Raw genomic sequence first — 18,158 nt, forward strand, 5'->3', positions numbered from 1 at the left:
GGTTTGAGACGGATGAGCTTTTCATCTGTGTCCGTTTCTGAGTTTAACTGAAATTTTTTCCATAAAAAGTCGATCAAGACTTAGATTGCTCAACTTTCCAAATTCCCTATTTCCCACCTTTCTTATGTTTCCGATAGTGGATCTGAGTCCTGCAAAACAGCACCTTGAAGATAAATCAGATTTGATGCGAAAAACACAAAATCTTTTTGAACCAAATACTTGGTGGTACTAAAACCACAGGATTTCCCTTCTCTTCTGAAAAGATGCTGCTTTTGCATGGTTCATGTTATTAGCATGTTTTCTTAACTCCTACTGGTTCTGGACTAAGTTGCAGTGTTTACCGCTGAGCTGTTCAACTCTTTGAAGTGGCTGTTGATTTGCTTGGATTAGATCTCTCCTCTAGTTTTCTTGCTCTGGTTTTTGTCCTGAGTTTCATCTCTTCAATGCAGTTGCTGACATATTTCAATGCATTGTGATAACTAAAATATTCCTGCTGTAGATTTATTTTTTTATTTGTTTTTTTTTGACAGATAGTGACAATGTGGTTTCTCATTGACTTCTTTGGCTACCTCTCTTTGTTAGCGTAGCGCACTGAGGGCGCGGCTTCACAATGGAGTTCTCGCTGCTCAGAGTTAAACGACACAAAGGCCTTTCTCATATTTCGGTGGGATCATGTGCAAAAACGTCAGCCATATTAAAGTATCACTTTACCAGAGACATCACATGCCCCATTTCTGGCTTCAGGCATAGTCTCTCGCACACAAAAAATACTGACCGTCAGCGCCGACTGGTTGTGATCTGTAATGTTTGTTGTCTACAAAAAAAAAAAAATGAGAAACTGCATTTTGTTTTTCCAACTAACAACTCTTTTGTAGTGGATTAACACTTGCCCTCACTTCTGATCGTCTTCTCTACTGACTTTCTGATCAGCTGCGGCAACACTCTGTCTTCTAACTCACCGCTAACACTAAAGACACTCAAACCTTCTGGACTAAGGCTCCAAAGTCCATGTATATGCATGCCGCTGTTGCATGTTTGGGATCCAGCTGTCAAATCGTAAAACTTTCAATTAAGAAGAGGAATATCACAAATCATTAGAAAAGACCTCCAACCAGCAGCTATCATCTGTTATTTCCTTTCTGATCATTGTAGACATGCTTTTACTTTTATTATTAATATGCAACAAAGGAAACACAATCGTCTGAAAATTTGCTCCCAATTATTAAAAAAAAAAACAACATAAATTCATACCACTGTGGCCGATCAAGTGGTAAAGAGACAGAAAAACTGGGAAGAATGTCAATGAAGCCACTGTTGCATTTAAATTTCTTTTCCCGTCTTGAGTTTGAGTGAAATTCCTGAGGTGACTCTGCATGGCGCCATACATCTTTTACCGTTGCGATGTATGCAAAGTAGAGATGTCCTGATCACGATTTGTTGTCATTTAAGAAGAGGCACTTGCATATACCAAGTCGCGGTCCAACACCAATTCTGTAGACATGCTTGAAAATTCACTATCTTTAAAATACAGTCAAACACTATTACATGCATTAATATTTTCCATTATAATTTATCACCAATGATGCTCTGGATGTTGCAGGATCCATTTATCTGACTAGGGTTATTTTGTGGACAAAGTTTTTGGTAAATTTAAATTTAAATCTTGTGAACGAGGTTTTGGTGTTAAGAGGTTTTCTGAATTTATTGGACAATTTTAACATGTTTTGATATTATACTTTATCAGTAATTTGGCTTGTAACAATTCAGTGCAGAAAGCTTTCAGGGACAGTTGTATTGCCTCATAAACGTGGCAATTTGCTTTAACTAACTCGACATTTACAGTATAGTGTTTCAGTTGCTTTCTGCGAAGCTCTTTACTGCATGTGAGTCTCTGAGCACACCAAGCTCATTAATCTAGCTAATCTAGTTTTGCTAGTCTCTGTTTTCACAATCACAGACCGTAAAGCAAATAGTGTGAGGTGAGTTTATTCAAAGACTCACCCTGATGAGGGAAAACACTGGCCATTTAATCAGGTCAGATCGCAATGAAAGTTTGATGCATTCCTTTGATCAGGACATCCCTATTGCTGAATACATAGAATTTAATTTATAAAAAGTAATTTTGTTTTGTAAAGAAAGTCTTACAAATCCAGGGAAATTCTCTTTAATTGGCCAATGACTCCTATTTTGCTCTAGCTTTAGGTTCCCATGTTGCATATTCATACCTTTTTTTTTTTTGCAGTCATTCTTTTTTTTAAACCATTCTTTCATCCTATCCCTGATTTCCCATTGTAATTTCTCCTTTTTTTTTTTTGGGAACCATTTTGGTTTGTTGTTTTCTCAAGGATGGAGACTCTGATAGTGGGGATGACTCAGATAAGCGGTCTTGTGAAGAGAGCTGGAGACTGATCACTTCCCTGAGGGAAAAGCTGCCGCCCAGCAAGCTGCAAACCATAGTGAAAAAATGTGGCTTACCCAGCAGTGGGAAAAAAAGAGAGCCGGTTAAAATGTACCAGATCCCCCAGCGCCGGCGCATCACCAAGGACTCCAAGTGGGTGACCATCTCCGATCTGAAGATCCAGGCGGTGAAAGAGATCTGTTACGAGGTAGCACTGAACGATTTCCGCCACACACGGCAGGAGATCGAGGCTCTGGCTATCGTGAAGATGAAGGAGCTCTGTGCGAGCTACTGCAAGAAGGACCCCAACGAGCGGGACTCGTGGAGGGCCGTGGCTCGGGATGTCTGGGACACTGTCGGAGTCGGCGACGAGCGCATCGAGGACGTCATTACAAACGGCGCCCGGCCCGGAGGCGTAGTGATGGACGACCTCAAAGTGCACATTGACAAACTAGAGGACATCCTGCAGGAGGTGAAGAAGCAGAATAACATGAAGGACGAGGAGATCCGTGCTCTCAGGAATAAAATGGTGAAAATGGAAAAGGTTCTTCCTCTCATCACCCCGGAGGGCCAAGAAAAGCCTCCCGTGGCAGGAGCTCCCACTGGTGCGACTAGAACACCAAGCCCTCGGGAAGAGAACTTCCCGGTGCAGGAGAAGCCAGAGGAGGAGGACGTGGATGCACAAAAATGCCAAAGCGCAGGGGACGACTCCACCATAAAGCGAGGTCACATGCGCTGGATGCGCCAGGAGCAGGTGCGCCTCAAGAACCTCCAGCAGCAAGAAATCTCCAAGCAGCTCCGCCGGCATCCCGGACCTCACCGCTTTATACCGCCAGAAGACCGTAAGCTGCGCTTCCCCTTCAAAAGTAACCCCAAGCACCGCAACTCGTGGAGTCCAGGTACTCATATCATCATTACCGACCAGCAAGTCATAGAGCTAAAGGTGGCCAAAGAAGCTGTAGAGGAAGAGGAAGGAGAAAGCCCTGCTGAAGAAGCAGTGCAGCCCAGAGACAAGATGGCCGCTTCAGTCGTCCACGTCACCCCGCCTCTGCCGAACACGTCAGTTCAGCGCCGTAGAGACTCGGAGCAAGGTTTAAACCAGGGTCACAGACAAAACCATAGGAACAACCAGCAGCCGCACGAACGCGGCCGCAGCAACTCTTTCAACCACCGCCAGCGGCCCTCGGGTTCCATGGAGTCTCTGCAGCCGCCCGAAAGCAGGAGGCACACGCAGGCTTTCTACCACCCCAACCCACCGGCGCAGCCGCCGCCTCACTACCAGCATCCGCCGTGCCACTACAACGCCGTGATGTACACGGACGGCGGCTTCGGTGGCTACCAGCAGTACCACCACGCCGACCACGCTAACCCTCCTTTCAGCTTTCAGCCGCCTCCACGAATGCGCAGGCAAATGTCCGCTCCCAATCTAAAAGCCAGCAGAGAGACGGCAGTCTGACTGACAGAACTAGTTTCAAACGCTTTTACTTTTAGGCAAACGCATTACAGATCACAACAGCAAAACTGACTGGGACTATTACACTTGATAAATGTGTTAACTGGTTGATCCAAGTGTTGTTCAAAATGTAAAAGAAAAAAAAAATACTTTTCTCATCGTCATGATCATGTTATTCCTCATTTCTATCAGTTTTTGCTGCATTGTGTGTATGTGTGTGTGTGTGTGTCAGTCGTCTTCAGGAGCATTGAGAGAGTCACAAGGATTTAAAGCCAACAAGACGATAAGGGGGTTATTTTTAACAGGAGAGCAACGCTTCGCCTGTTCATTTATCGGCATGTACGACAATTCATGAATCATGCTTTGATTTGCCAAAATTATGCTCATGTTTGAATCTCTTGAGTTTACATTTTTACCGTTTTAGTACTGATTTGATGATGAATGTTTCAGCCCGCAGCACTACGCCGTGTTATTGCCCAAATGAGGAGCAGAAAGCATTTGGTATTTATTTCATTTTTGTGCCATTTTGACTGACTTCCAGATGGGAAAAAAAACGAGTCCTTATTGCATTTTTTAGACATTTTCTTTGAATACAAATCATGAATCACCATTCTCCTTACTTAGCAATCAAACTATTCTTGCTCATTTAAATTTGGAGAACTTGAAGCACCGGTGAAAGGTGCACCTTTTTTTTAACTTGAGACTAAAATCGTAGTAACTGTGTGTGATATTCAATAAGTGCCTTTTTATGCACTAACTTTATTAACCCTGCTATGCATTTGCAAATCAGTATTTTCTTTTTCTTTTCCTTTTTATTCACTGTGCTGGCTCCTTTTCTTCTTTTTTTTTTTAAGAAGCTTCACAACACACCAAAAACGTTCAGTTGTTTTTGCAAGCAGCTTTGTGATTTGTATCCTTTCCTGTGCTTTTTTCCATGTAACTGCCACCACTTTTGTTAAAGTATTTTGCACTCCATGTCTTTGGAAAGCTGTGTATTTACCCAGGGAGCACAGTGATGGTTATTTTGAACCTGTAACTTGATTTTTAAGATTTTTTTTTCTTTTTTTTACCCTCCCCCTATCAGAGATCTATTCTTTCTTCAAATCCTGGAGCTCAATGAACCACTACATGCTGAAATGTTGAGACACACAGCTGAGATATTAAGTTTATCGTCCAAATCTTTCAGCAGTTTTTCCCCACGTCATAAAATTGTGCTGTATTTTAATTTATTATTTTTTTTATTTGTTCCAGCCTTAAAATTTTTAGTCTTGTGGTTCATTGGGTAAGCACAGAGCTCACTTTGTGTCAATGGATACCCACAGAGTGTTGTCATGGTTCCCAAAGTCTGGCCTTTAAAAAATGTTGGAGGAAGGGCAACGACTTGAAATGTTTGCATACTTGCTATTCAGGAGAAATGTCCAGATCGAATGAGATTTTGAGGACTGTTTAGTTTTTGTTGGATCCAGACAGAAAAAGCAATCATTCAGAGAAATACATCTGTTTTTTTTTTCCCCCTCCAGTTGTTCTGCGCTGTAGCTGCTTCGAATAGTTTTAGCAGAAAGGTTTGCCTGTTCATGTCTTTTACTTGCTCCATCTGCAGCTCTAAAATATCCCGATAATTCTCATAACTTGATGTCAGATGTCCTTCATAACATATAATCAGAAACAAGTGTTTAAGGAATATGTTTTAAAGACTATCAGAGTGAATGTAATGATTACTGTCCCTCTATGACTATCTATTTTTGCATGTCACATCTTAGAAGTCCTAAACTTATAGGACCTGCTCCTTATAAAACAGCGATTCAAGAATTGCTCCAGTTCTGATGGTGACCAGTTAGACTGGAAAATGTGCATAAAACGTCAAATGAACTCTGTACAGTATTCTTTTCTCCTGAAAAGCACATAACCTCTATACAAGTGTTGTACATCTTGTTGAATCATCAGTATGTGCCTCATTTTGACTGTGTGTGCTGTTGCTATTACAGTATATTAGGTATTTTCTCCAAACCTATAAGACCTGATGAATATTATTTACAAGTATATTTGCATAAAAAAAGGACATAAGTGTGTTGCTGGAGAATTTATTTTTCAAATGATGACTGAAATAAAATGATCTGCTTTTATTTGAAGATTTTCTACTAAAGAGTTTGATTTTTTTTTTTTGTTTGTTTGTTTTTTCTTCAGTGTCCAGGATAAAATTGTAGAACGACAGAGAACCAAATCAGGACTTTTAGTCCATATGGAAAGTCATACTCATTTAATTATGGACATTTGACAGTGCAGTTCCCAAAGCTCTGAATTTCATCAGCAGCTCATTGTTTCCTATTGTGTTGTTCCATGTAAATCAGTGATGATCTTGGAACTGCATTGGTAGGTTGTCCTGACAGCAGTAACTCGAGTCTCTGCAGGACGACTTCTGTTTCAATAGATGCCTCCAAAGCGACACATTTCAGCAACAGTTTTTCTTATTTTCATTTACATTATTATTTTATCTTTTTTTAATAAATTCACGATTTCCTCCTTCCGCCGACGTCTTCAGTTGTCTGAAGTTTTAGGGTGAATGACTCCTAATAATTTGGCTTGTAACACATTTTAATGGTAGCCCAGTTAATGTGTGGACAAATCCTACAGAGAAAACTGTTCTCTTACTTCTTAAACGTGGCACTAGCAGGGTTTCCCAAAGAGAACCTGCTACGCCTGGTGGTAGGAGCGCTACCCATCGTGTTTTCTGTTGCAAAATATTGAAAGTTACAAAACATTTGGGGGTGCACGTGCAGGCATCGTAATGTGAAATAATAGCGCTAGGTCAATAGTCAACTATAAACTAGCTTAATCTGTCTTTACTGTCACTGTTACTAGTATATAAATAAAGATTTAAATGAAGACGACATTTAGCCAGGTGGGGGGCAAGAAAAGCCTGGTGGGCCTCCAGGCTTATAATACACTGAGGGAAACCCTGACTAGGGTTTTTGGCATCAAGTAATCAAAATACCTTGTAAGCATCAAAAAATAAATTTTTTATTATTCTGGCCATATTCAGATTGGCAAGTATGCCTCTGTCTCTCCCCAGACGTTTGCTTCCACCTGAACCAGTGCTGTCCAGTCAGCAATGTTGTCGACATATTTAGCAAGTTTCCATAGCCGTCTCCTGACTTTCTTTTGTGACTTTTGACAATTCCAGAGCTTTTTCTGGTGATTCTGTAAATTCTTTGGAGACTTGGGGAAGTACGTACTGTTCTTGTTCGGCTCAACGATCAGTTGGTTCTGTCGTGGGCTTCTCCCCCGACCCACAGGTCTCCCTGAGGCCGGGCTGCTCCAGTCCATCACCAGCTGGAGCCAGACCTCCTCATCTAGGCAGGGAGTTGATATAATAGTCTTTATCTGACTTAAATTGCTGCACTGAGGTAAATCACTGGATTTGTTGGTTTTGTCGACATTTGTTTGTCCAGTACTCTACTCATGTGAATTGTAATCCATTAAAATCCATTTTGTTTCTCATGACAGCGATTATCATACACTGATAGTGTTGCTCAAATGCATGTGTGTTGGAAAGAGGATTACATTTGGCTTTCAAAGCCTGTAAGTATTACATTTCTGAAATATTTGAACACTTTAAATGCGCAGTGTGAATCTACTTTATGACGTCTCCTATGACGGTGACGGTGCTGCCAGCTTTACGCCGTCCGTCTTCTCTCAGTCGAGCTGAGAGTTTGGGTTTCGGTGTGTCGGTAGTTTTCAGCAGCGAGGCGAGGAGGTCAGCACCAGATGAAAAGGCTTCATTGTTTTACCAGAAGACTGTGAACAAACAAGATGAGGTCATCGGGACCACAGGCTGCCTGGCCTTCTCTGATGATGATGATGGCGCCCCTCATTGGATTACATTTGACTCGGCTTCTCCCGGCTCTTTTCTTCTCCCACTGAAGCCATTTCGTCATTTTAGAAAGTGAATTGTTTACTTGGTACATTAGCCACTGAGTTATGATACCTTTTAGCTTCTAAAGAAGCAAAACAAAACAAAAAAAAAATCACTTGGCATCCGAAGTTTTAATAATGTATGCTGATGGGTTTTGCTCTATGATTTACAAATCTAATCGGTTTGGAACTGTTTCTCTTTTTGTTGTTGTTGTGTTTTGTTGTTCCAAGTAATACATTTTCTAGGCTATTAATATTTTACACACCGTGCAGAAATATTCTGCTGTTTAATGTGTACTGACATGTTATTTGCCCATCATTCTAGATCATGCAAAAAAATGTAAACCTTACACCTATGTTGCAGACAATTTTCTTTGGCTAAATGATCAAAGTTTTCAGAAACGAAGCTCCTGGCATCAGTCCTTGGCTGTCATTTGGGCCGAGTTGTGCTGCTGATTTCACCTGTGTGTCCAGCTGATGGACAGCTGTCCATGTCCCCCTGTGTGTCGGTGTCCAGGTTTACGAGAGCAAACTGCAGGAGCTCCAGAAGCAGGTGGAGACGCGCTCTCTGGTCGCAGAGACGCCCGACGAGGCAGAGCTGGAGGAGGAGGAAGAGGAGGAAGGTGTGTACTAAGAAGATGTTTCTTTTGATGCATTAGCCACGAATGGACACTGTATAAATAAATGAGCTGTGTGTTTTCTTCCACGTTCTGTGTCCAGAGCCTAAATTACTGGGATGTGCGTATATAATTTTTCTACAGTCATCTTTTATTCTAAGACATATTAATAGTCATTCTAATTTCCCACCAAAGGTACTAATTGAAATCAGTCTATAGATTCATAAATCTAATCCAACATAACGTTTAGCTAGATGTTAAATCGACCGTACTTGTTTTAACGTTTCAGCTTGTCGTTTACAAATTGTCTTAAAATGTCAGACAACTGTAGTTCCTCCTAATTTCATTTTCCATTTTTAACACCTTACTGGCATCTGCTTGAAGTTTTAAGTCCAGCTGCTGTTGGTAAGTCGACACTTTTAGAAACTGTGTGGAGCTGAATTGGAAAAATAGTCCAGTTTGGATTTTAAAACGGTCTTACTGTCTCTGCGCAGTCATTTCTTGCAGGAAATTTGCCTTCATGATTCCACGTTATGAATTATGCTGATTTTCTTCCACTAATTTAACGTTCTCTGAACCCGTGGAGAGGTTTAAACAATCCAAACTGTTCTGTAAAGACCTTTCAGATTTTTTTTCCCCCCCCTGGTTTAATTTGCCTTTAAAACGCGCCGTGAGCGTTATGATAATGTCACCTCTGCTCGGTGTGTTCTCCACAGTGCCGTGGACGCAGCACGAGTTCGAGCTGGCTCAGTGGGCCTTCAGGAAGTGGAGGTACCATCAGTTCACCTCCCTGCGTGACCAGCTGTGGGGGAACGCCGTGTACCTGAAGGAGGCCAACGCCATCAGTGTGGAGCTGAAGAAAAAAGTGAGAGAAATGATGCTGCTGCTAGGTTTTGTTACGATGAATATAACAATGTGCGTTATACTGCAGTAACAGAGGACTGCTCTGATGCAATATTTGGTAATGCAATCCCACTCTGCAGGCCAATAATGAATCATTTGGGTAAACTTTGATTCTTCAAATAAATAAAGATAAATTGTGTCCAAGAGGCCAAAAGCTGTTGGAGAATGGTGATGAAATCACAATGACGTGCAAGACGAGACTGAGGAAAATGTGAGTTAATTGCATCTGCTGGAGGTGAAACGCGTAAAATTTATAATGTAAATTAGTTTTTTTCATTTAAAGTCTAGTCTTTTCCTGGTTTCCCTTTTTTTTTTGGTATATTTCTTAAATGTTCTGGAAATTGTTTATGATGCAGAAATATGACGTGTGCATCATCTTTAATGAATGGAGCTGTTGGGTAATTTATGCTTTGTATTACCTTAACCTTTTCTCGGTGGATCAAAGTCAGAACTTTAATTGGATCGGAGAGTTTCTGGGATTATCCAGTTGCAATGCTAAAATACAGCCTGTGGCCTGTTCTTAATACTTATTGCACGATCGGGCAAAATGGATAAATAAGTAGGTCTACTTTAGATGGGCAGTTTTAATCTAAAACAATTTTGTGACAATTTTGGATTGAATTGAATTTGACTGAATTAGACTGCTTTGTCCCATGAGAAGACAGTTATCAAATTACATTTTTAATTTGGGGTCTCTCGTTCCTGCAGCCTTTAAATGATCTCCCAGTTGTGTGACTAGAAATGACACGTAGCATATCCTGCCGACTAGATTTCTAAACCCAAACCTGTGTGATGTCTTCAGGCAATGCAGGGCATCACGAGGGAAACCAAAAGCATCCGCTGATGTTTAGATGTTAAACGGGTTTTGGCAGTCAGTCACAGCAGAAAACTGAGTCCAAAATACACATTATGACTCTGCTGGACTTTGTGTGCCTTACCTTTGATATTATTTAGCTAAGATGTTGCATCTCCCTCATAGTTTTACATCCACCTGCTCAGAACGTGACAATTTAATGTAATGTTGACTGAATGTGGTGGTGGGGGGGAATAAAATGGTAGAGGAGCTGCGCTCTAGTCTGACTTTTAAATCATCCGGAATGCAGCATTGATCCTCTGTCGCATAGACAAATTGAAGTGGAAGTAAATCTAAAGCCGGTTCGCTGCAGTTTCCCTTCCACCAGGAAGCCAAGGGATTTACACTCCACATAAACCGCAAGACGCTGCAGAAGAGTCACCTTACACAGGATTTTCATCTCGAGTTTTCCTTCTCGGGATGTTTTAAAGTCAAGTTTTGGTAACAGTTTGAGCCCAAAGCTACTCGTTGAGGGTGAAGTCCTTCCTAAATTCTCCCTCTTCCTCAGGTCCAGTTCCAGTTCGTGCTGCTGACAGACACGCTGTACTCTCCGCTGCCCCCTGAACTCCTGCCCCCAGAGCCGGAGAAGGAACGCGACCCGAGGCCCTTCCCTCGCACCGTGGTCGCTGTCGAGGTTCAGGACCTGAAGAACGGAGCTACACACTACTGGTCCCTGGAGAAACTCAAGTAAAAATTACCTTAATTTGCACACACATGATGTAGTAGAGTGTCTTCTACTACAGTTGTAGCAAACTGTTTGATTATTGCTCTGACTTAATTAGATATAGGCATCTGTAGTAGGAGTTTCAAAAAAGTCATTTGTATACAGTATCTTAAAAATTAATCGTTCTGAATCATCTTTGCCATTTTTTTTTTTTTTTATCTTTACAGAGAAAATAGTCAAATTCATATCATCTGTACATCATCAGTTTTTCTCCCCTTCCAGTTTTCTTTTAGTGAGCTGTAAATTCCCATCCTGCATCCATTAATCCTGAGTGCATGTGGTCATTTACAGGCAGAGGCTGGAGCAGATGAGGGAGATGTACGACCGCGCTGGAGAAATGGCCTCCGCTCACCAGGACGGCGATGGAGAGGGAACTCTGACGGGAAACGACCCGTTCTACGACCGTTTCCACTGGTTTAAGCTTGTGGGGAGGTTTGTAGCCGAATATGAACGCTACACATTTAAACTAAATAGTTTTGGTTCTTGCTATTTTATTTTATTTTTTTGTTTTTTTTAATTTTTTTTTTTGCTTTTGTAACAAATTCGTTAAACAGTACCGGGGAAGGGTTGGTTACCAGTATCAGCGTATTTAAGCTGGCTTAAAAAAATGTTGCTACACTTTTCATTGTTTTTAAGAGGAGCAATTAGATCGTGTTATTCATTTGTGTTTAAAAATTTGTTTTGTATTATTTCCCAAAGCTGTACTGAAGCTTTTAGGACTTCTTCATGCGTTTTGTTTTTCATTGCCATCACTTCTCATTGGAGATTCATGTATCAGTCATATCACGTTTTCCACATCATGTTTTGTCATTTGTACCAGATGATGTTTTGTTCATTATTTAAATTTGTTTGTCCATTTTATTTGTTTTTGTGATTTTTTTTTATTTTGATTTTTATTTGAATGTGTGTTTATTTTATTCCACGTCACATTTTGAGTTTTTGTGACCATTTGTTGTGTTCCCTTTTTTTCTGCATCACTTTGTGCCGTCGTTGGTTGCCATGCTCTTCCTGATGCGTCCTTTAATTCATGTTAACATGGGGTTTGGGTGAGGTGGGAATGTTGGCGCTTTGTGTTTTATCCTCTTTCAGACGGCGTACATGAGGAGATTTACATGCTAATCCATTAATGTGCCGTTATTCATGTTGGTTTAAAATAGCATTTCTGGTATTTGCTGTGACACCTGCGATTAGCTCCTTATGAAATGAATCCTAAACTGCAAAGCTTTTTCAGTGGCTTTTGCTTTTAAATGAATGCATGTAGTTAATGCAGTGAAAAGTGAGGCTTTCTTTTTATTTTTAATTATTTGAATTAAAGCAGGGTTCCTACACAGTTTGGAATTTGATCTGAGTATTTTTCAGATCTGGATAAATATTTTCACTTGTCCTTTTTTTTTTGTCCTCTTTCCATCATTTTAATTTATTTTTGAAGATTTCCCATTTGAATCCACTTGTGAAATATCTCTTACAAAGCTATAGTGAGCTTTAGGATTTTATGTTTTGCAAAGAACTGAGAGCTCTGGAGAGCTAAATCTCCAGAAGTCTAAAATATTTATATGAAAAAATGTGTAGGAACTCTGAAAACTTAGAAAAACAGCAGGAATCTTTCAAAATGAAATGAGATCACTGATGCCTCACAAAGCGCCTGAAGCTTTTTTTTTTTTTTTAACTCTTCTTTGACTCCACTGTTACCCTCGCCGCCACTCCCAAACCTTCGCTCCCCCAGCAGCTCTCCCATCTTCAACGGCTGCGTCAACGAGCACCTGGCCGACCGAACGCCCTCGCCCACGTTCTCCACCTCCGACTCGGAGATCACCGAGCTGGCGGACGAGCGCCAGAGCGAGATGTCGGACTTCATAGACGACGAGGCGTTTGTGGACGACACGAGCTCGGACGCGGGCACCGAAGAGGGCTCGGACATCTTCAGCGACGGGCAGGACCCCTTCTACGACCGCTCCCCCTGGTTCATCCTGGTGGGAAGGTCGGTGATCTGGGCGTTTCCTCTTCCTCTGCACACGGAGGCTGGGACAGGAGAGCTGTTGTTGGTTTGTTTCACTTTAGGTGGATGCAGTGAAGAGTAGCTGAAGTATCAAAGATTAGAGTATAATTGAATGTAATTGTAGTTGTTTTGTTTTTTTTTTCTCTCAGACTCAGAGAAGCTGGAAATAATGAAGTATTTTTTTTTATTTAATTTAACATAATTCGTCATCCTTCTGTGCTCTGAGGTCGACTGTCGAAAATCTACTTTTAATTTGGACTCTGTTCCTAAGAACGATGAAAAGCCAGCACCACCTCCTGCCGTCGTCCTCCTGTCAGATGTCTCATCCTCCACCACCACACTCTGCTGACTGCATTAACTCCCATCTGTCTCTTAAAACTGCCTATTTGTTGTGATTAAGCAAACTAAGTACTTGTCCTTTTTGTTGGCTTTTTCCGTTTTTAAACTTGGGTTGTTTTCATTTTCTTTTTTTTTTGTGTGTGTTACTTTGAAATCATTTTATTTCTGAAATGTATGAACTCGGACTTTTGTCATTTGACCGATTTGAGGAAAACAGTTTATCATCTACTTTCTTTAGTGGGTGTATTTAGCAGTTGAAATAAAAACAAAACCACAAAAAATTCCTTTATAGCAGTCTAAAAACATCTCTAATAATGTGAAGGTTAATGCTTCATATCTTATTTTGTTAAAAAAAAAAGCTGGCTCATGGTGTAGCTGACAGCTGGGTCTAATTTATTATGTATTGGTTGTGTTAGCTTGCTTCCAATGATTCCTGATGATTAAAAAATCTTACTAAGTAGCTCTGCTTAATGGAAATTAGAACGTTTTTCAATGTTTACTTTTGCTTTTTAAAACAGACTATAGCTCATGCGCAGTCTGTAAAAAATCTTACAATTTGCAGGTATTAAGTAATTAAAATGCATTGAATAGAGTTAGGTCTCGTATAACTGTGAGGGCTGTTACACCTCCAAGTAAAATTGCCCAGTTTGTGCCCCGATGTTTGCACCAACATGTTGCCTTTTCATTTTGTGTCACTTCATACTCTTAGGCTCAAACCAGTGACGTTCAGGTGTTTTTTCTGTAGTTTAGTGTTCTTTTTTTTTTTTTTTTTTAGTAATTTTGGAGGCAAACGGTCATAAGAGTTGAAACCTCTGACCTAATTATATTTAACTTTGTGTTGCCACCTCGTTTACATTTATTTTGGTTCTGTTTGGTTGCTCCTGAAATGTGATCAGTCCCAATAACTCGTTGCTACCTTACCTTACACTACTTACTCTAGACTCGATAGACGATAGAAAATTGTATACATGTACAAATATCCCTGAAGTTGATGTAAACTAATGCACGGTCAGTAAAAACACAGCCTGTGGCAGACTGGTCGATCTGCTATTTAACATCAGCCACAGGGTAACCAAAAAATGTACAAAATGGAGAAGCTCCTCCTGAAAACATAATATCGTAGTAATAAGCAGGGTCGGTGCATCAAAATAAGACATCACATGGGTGCAGGTTGGTCCCTGCATCACTTTGACTTCAGATACTGAGACATACAGATGGATGTCTTGTGCTCTGGTTTTGGGCATTAGACTTCATCGAAGTGCTGCGGGTCGTTACAGAGTGTAACTAGGAGCGCTGCAATTGCAAATCATGTCTTGCGAAACGAAATGTCAGTGAGACCAGTCCGGCCAATGGCCAACACTGTAAAATGCTGTTTTATAGCTTTTACTGCTGCAATCTGCTAATCTGTCATTCCACTATTAAACTTTATGAGACACAAAAATGCAACTATTAAGTATAAAAAGAGATTTTAAGGAGCTCTTGCTCATTACATTGTCTTTTTTGCCTTCTCATTTGCTTTGTCACTAATATTTTACTGTATATATTTGTTAATAATTTGTCGTAAACATGTAAAATCTTCAAACCTCAGCTTTCCACCTTCAGATGCTAAATAAATGCCACAGTTATTGATGCTGCGGTTGTTCATTGTTTCTCTTCTCCCTTTTGTTTTAATTTTTGCTCCCAGAGCCTTTGTGTACCTGAGCAACCTGCTGTATCCTGTGCCGCTTGTTCACCGGGTTGCCATAGTTACAGAAAAGGGCGAGGTGCGAGGCTTCCTGCGCGTGGGGGTCCAGGCTATAGCTGGTGAGTAATTAATGAGAACTCTAATGCTCCGAGATTATTACCAGCAACTAACAAAAATATGTGTAGCTCTAAGTTCGGCTTTGAGATTCCAGTGGCAGCATGTGGGAGAGTCCTGAGGGATCCGATGTGCTGGCAACGCAGAGATTCCCTCAGATCCTTTATTTATTCCCTTTGATGTGCTTTGACAGTTTAGGTTTGTGACAGATTGGGATAAAAGGAGGGCTTGTTTCTCTTCTAGCTGACGAGGAGGCTCCAGATTACGGGTCCGGGGTTAGACAGTCGGGGACTGCCAAGATTTCTTTTGATGATGAATACTTCAAAAAGGTGAGCCGCCTGGAGTCGCATGAAAAGCCGTTTGAAACGCAGACACTTTATTTCTATTTTTAATTTTTTTTTCTCCAAAAATACCAACTTGGTAGAGAAACTTTAGAAACTCAAACCCTCTCTAGACCAGCTATATGCTAATGCCTCTGACTTTTATCCGTCCAATCAGAATGACTTTCCCTCTACGGTCATGACCCGGTCCGGCTTGTCCCTGGAGGAACTGCGCATCGTGGAGGGTCAGGGTCAGAGCTCAGAGGTCATCACACCCTCCGAGGAGCTCAACAGAATCAACGACATGGGTACGGCCGCCAGACTTTCAACCTCTGCACTCGTAAATTTTCAGCCTCTCTTCCCTTTGCCAGAGAACGCGCCCGGCAGATGTCCCTGCTGGATCCAAAGTTGAGCTTTGTCGTGTAAATGAGGCGAATGCAGGGGTTTTTATTTGCTGCGTGAGAGAATTTTTACAAAAGCTAAAGAAAAAAAAAAGAAGAGTGAACAGCAGGAGTGATGAATAAAGAGGAGCAATTCACACGCCAGCAGCTGTAATTTTATTTATTTTTTTTGGTCATTTTTAACTGACCCTGTTGTTCTCCTCAGACCTGAAGCTGGGCAACGTCCCAGACGCCAAGCTGAGTCACAGTGAGGGTCTGGCAGGCCAGCTGGAGGTGGGGAGCATCTTCACCTTCCGCGTGACCGTCCTCCAGGCCAGTGGCGTCCCACCTGAGTACGCCGACATCTTTTGCCAGTTCAAGTGAGTCGACATTCTTCGAAAATAAGAGCGGCGCCGTTTAGGTCGCCTGAAATATCGGTTTGCGATGCTTCACGAAGCCTTCGGCTTAGGGAAACTGCAACAGCGTTGCACGCTTGTGCGCAAGTTAAATGAATTTAATCACTCTGACTTGTGTTCCCGTTTTGCTTCAGCTTTCTCCATCGCCACGACGAGGCTTTCTCCACCGAGCCGCTGAAGAACACCGGCAAAGGAGCTCCGCTGGGTTTCTACCACGTCCAGAACGTGAGTACAGACATGTGGACGTCATTCCTTCAATCCAAACCGTTCCTCATGGCCAGAAACTAAATTTTTCTTTTTTTCCTTGCAGGTTTCTGTGGAGGTCACTGAGTCTTTTATTGAGTACATTAAGAACAAGCCCATCGTGTTCGAGGTGTTCGGCCACTATCAGCAGCACCCGCTGCACATCCACGGCCAGGACCTGATCAGGTTGGTAGCTTTTTAAAAAATACCTTCTACAGAAATGTAGAATACAGTGCCTTCAAAAGTATCTTCATCTTTTTCCTCATGTTGTCGCATAAGAGAAGCAAACTTCTGATTTATTTGCATTTTAGATGGAACACATAGTGATTAATTATTGTGCAAATGGAGGAAAAGGAGACATGATTTAAAAAAATAATCATTTTACAGATAATATTCTGAAAAGTTTGCCATACATTTGAATCTAGAACCTCTTCTTGTTCGGATACCCTGAAATAAAGTGTCTTTAAAAATCACTTGAAGGGAGAAAAGGTGAACCTCAGGGCTTGCAGCAAAATGTGGTTTACAAATTATCCACACAGGGAACTATTTTCTGATGGCCTGTCGTATTAAATACAAATAAAAATGTGTGACTGAAATGTAACAAAATGTGGAAATGTTCAACGGTTAGGGTAAAAGTTCTTCATTGAAGACAGATTTTGCACTAGAATACATATTTCCTTTCTTTGTGTTCAACAGTCCTCCAACACCGTCACGGAAATACTACCCCATCCCCATGCCTCTGTCCAAACCAGGTAACAAATCGTCACACAACGCCGCCATACAGTGAAATGTTCTGTCACCATCACTTCCCCGTATCTTTGACTTTGTTATGTAACCATACCTCACATGTCCTTTTTTCATTTCTCGCTTCCTTTGGATCTTTTTATTGTCGTATTGAATCATTTTTCTACAATCTCTATAATCCTCTTACCCAACTCTGTCCTGCCTTTTCCCCCCCCCCACTCTTCCATTTTCCTCCACACATCTATTCACCCATCTTTTCTGCCGTTCACATACAAACACACACACCACCCACCCAGACCACACCCGTAAGATCGAGTTGATCCGCTACCTCGTGAGCGGCTATGTTAACGGCAAAGTGCTGGACACGTTATCCGAGCACGCCAACGCCCTCGCCTCCTCCGCCGTGGCCAGCCTGGAGGACGAGGCTGACCAGCTCTCGCACTTCCCCTTCCTCTCAGCGCTCCACGACCCCGTGTTCACTGTGCCTAAGCACCACGGTTGGTACACAGGACTCGGTTAGCGGTTGAGGCATTAGATCCCCCCCCCAACCCACTAGATGCTGTTTTGTGATTAGACTAGCGCTTTGTTCTTGTGCTGCTCAGCGCCTGCAGGTGCACACCGGAGCACTGCAGTGATCGCGTTTGGGTCCCGACGGCTCAGCTCAAACCTCCCCTTGCTGCTTCGACTGACCGGAGCTCCTACCTTCCAGTAGATAAATTTGCAGAAATTTAAATTAAATTAAATTAAATCCTGCTGATACTTCAGACAGCAAGGAGCGGTCAGCGTTGGTGTAATCTGTGATTTAACTCCTCACACCGTCTCCACCTTTCGGTCAGGCCCTTGCAAAAGCATTCACACTCATTGAATTTCTCACATTTGTGATGCTGTAGCGAAACACTTCAATAAAATGAAGAACAATGACATGTGGGTTTTCAAAAAGAAAAAAACAACAACCTGTTACTAATCAAAATCTGAAAAGTGTGGCATGCATTTCTACTTGGAAATGCTTTGTCACATCTATAAATGTCGCATCTTTGTAAGGAATCTCAGGCTCAGTCAGAT

The 18,158-nt window shown here is 41.6% G+C and overlaps 1 protein-coding gene across 32 annotated transcripts in view; it reads left to right on the forward strand.

Moving 5' to 3' along the window:
- kif1b (kinesin family member 1B) overlaps positions 1 to 18,158 on the forward strand; it is a 56,036-nt gene that overhangs the window by 29,756 nt on the left and 8,122 nt on the right. For 10 of the 32 annotated variants that reach the window (XM_016672116.1, XM_016672125.1, XM_016672124.1 and 7 more), the window contains 14 exons: positions 8,281 to 8,386; positions 8,765 to 8,785; positions 9,097 to 9,245; positions 10,645 to 10,823; positions 11,152 to 11,292; positions 12,584 to 12,838; positions 14,880 to 14,998; positions 15,237 to 15,322; positions 15,492 to 15,621; positions 15,920 to 16,073; positions 16,244 to 16,334; positions 16,420 to 16,538; positions 17,049 to 17,104; positions 17,393 to 17,593. In XM_016672116.1, the coding sequence (XP_016527602.1) occupies positions 8,281 to 8,386; positions 8,765 to 8,785; positions 9,097 to 9,245; positions 10,645 to 10,823; positions 11,152 to 11,292; positions 12,584 to 12,838; positions 14,880 to 14,998; positions 15,237 to 15,322; positions 15,492 to 15,621; positions 15,920 to 16,073; positions 16,244 to 16,334; positions 16,420 to 16,538; positions 17,049 to 17,104; positions 17,393 to 17,593 (1,807 nt within the window). Of the gene's footprint in view, positions 1 to 2,345; positions 5,171 to 8,280; positions 8,387 to 8,483; positions 8,502 to 8,764; positions 8,786 to 9,096; positions 9,246 to 10,644; positions 10,824 to 11,151; positions 11,293 to 12,583; positions 12,839 to 14,879; positions 14,999 to 15,236; positions 15,323 to 15,491; positions 15,622 to 15,919; positions 16,074 to 16,243; positions 16,335 to 16,419; positions 16,539 to 17,048; positions 17,105 to 17,392; positions 17,594 to 18,158 lie in introns of those variants that run through there. The other 22 variants (XM_016672134.1, XM_016672137.1, XM_016672138.1 and 19 more) reach the window with 12 other exon arrangements.

This window comes from Poecilia formosa, unplaced genomic scaffold (assembly GCF_000485575.1).
Source record: "Poecilia formosa unplaced genomic scaffold, Poecilia_formosa-5.1.2 Scaffold56, whole genome shotgun sequence".
Classification (NCBI taxonomy): domain Eukaryota; kingdom Metazoa; phylum Chordata; class Actinopteri; order Cyprinodontiformes; family Poeciliidae; genus Poecilia; species Poecilia formosa.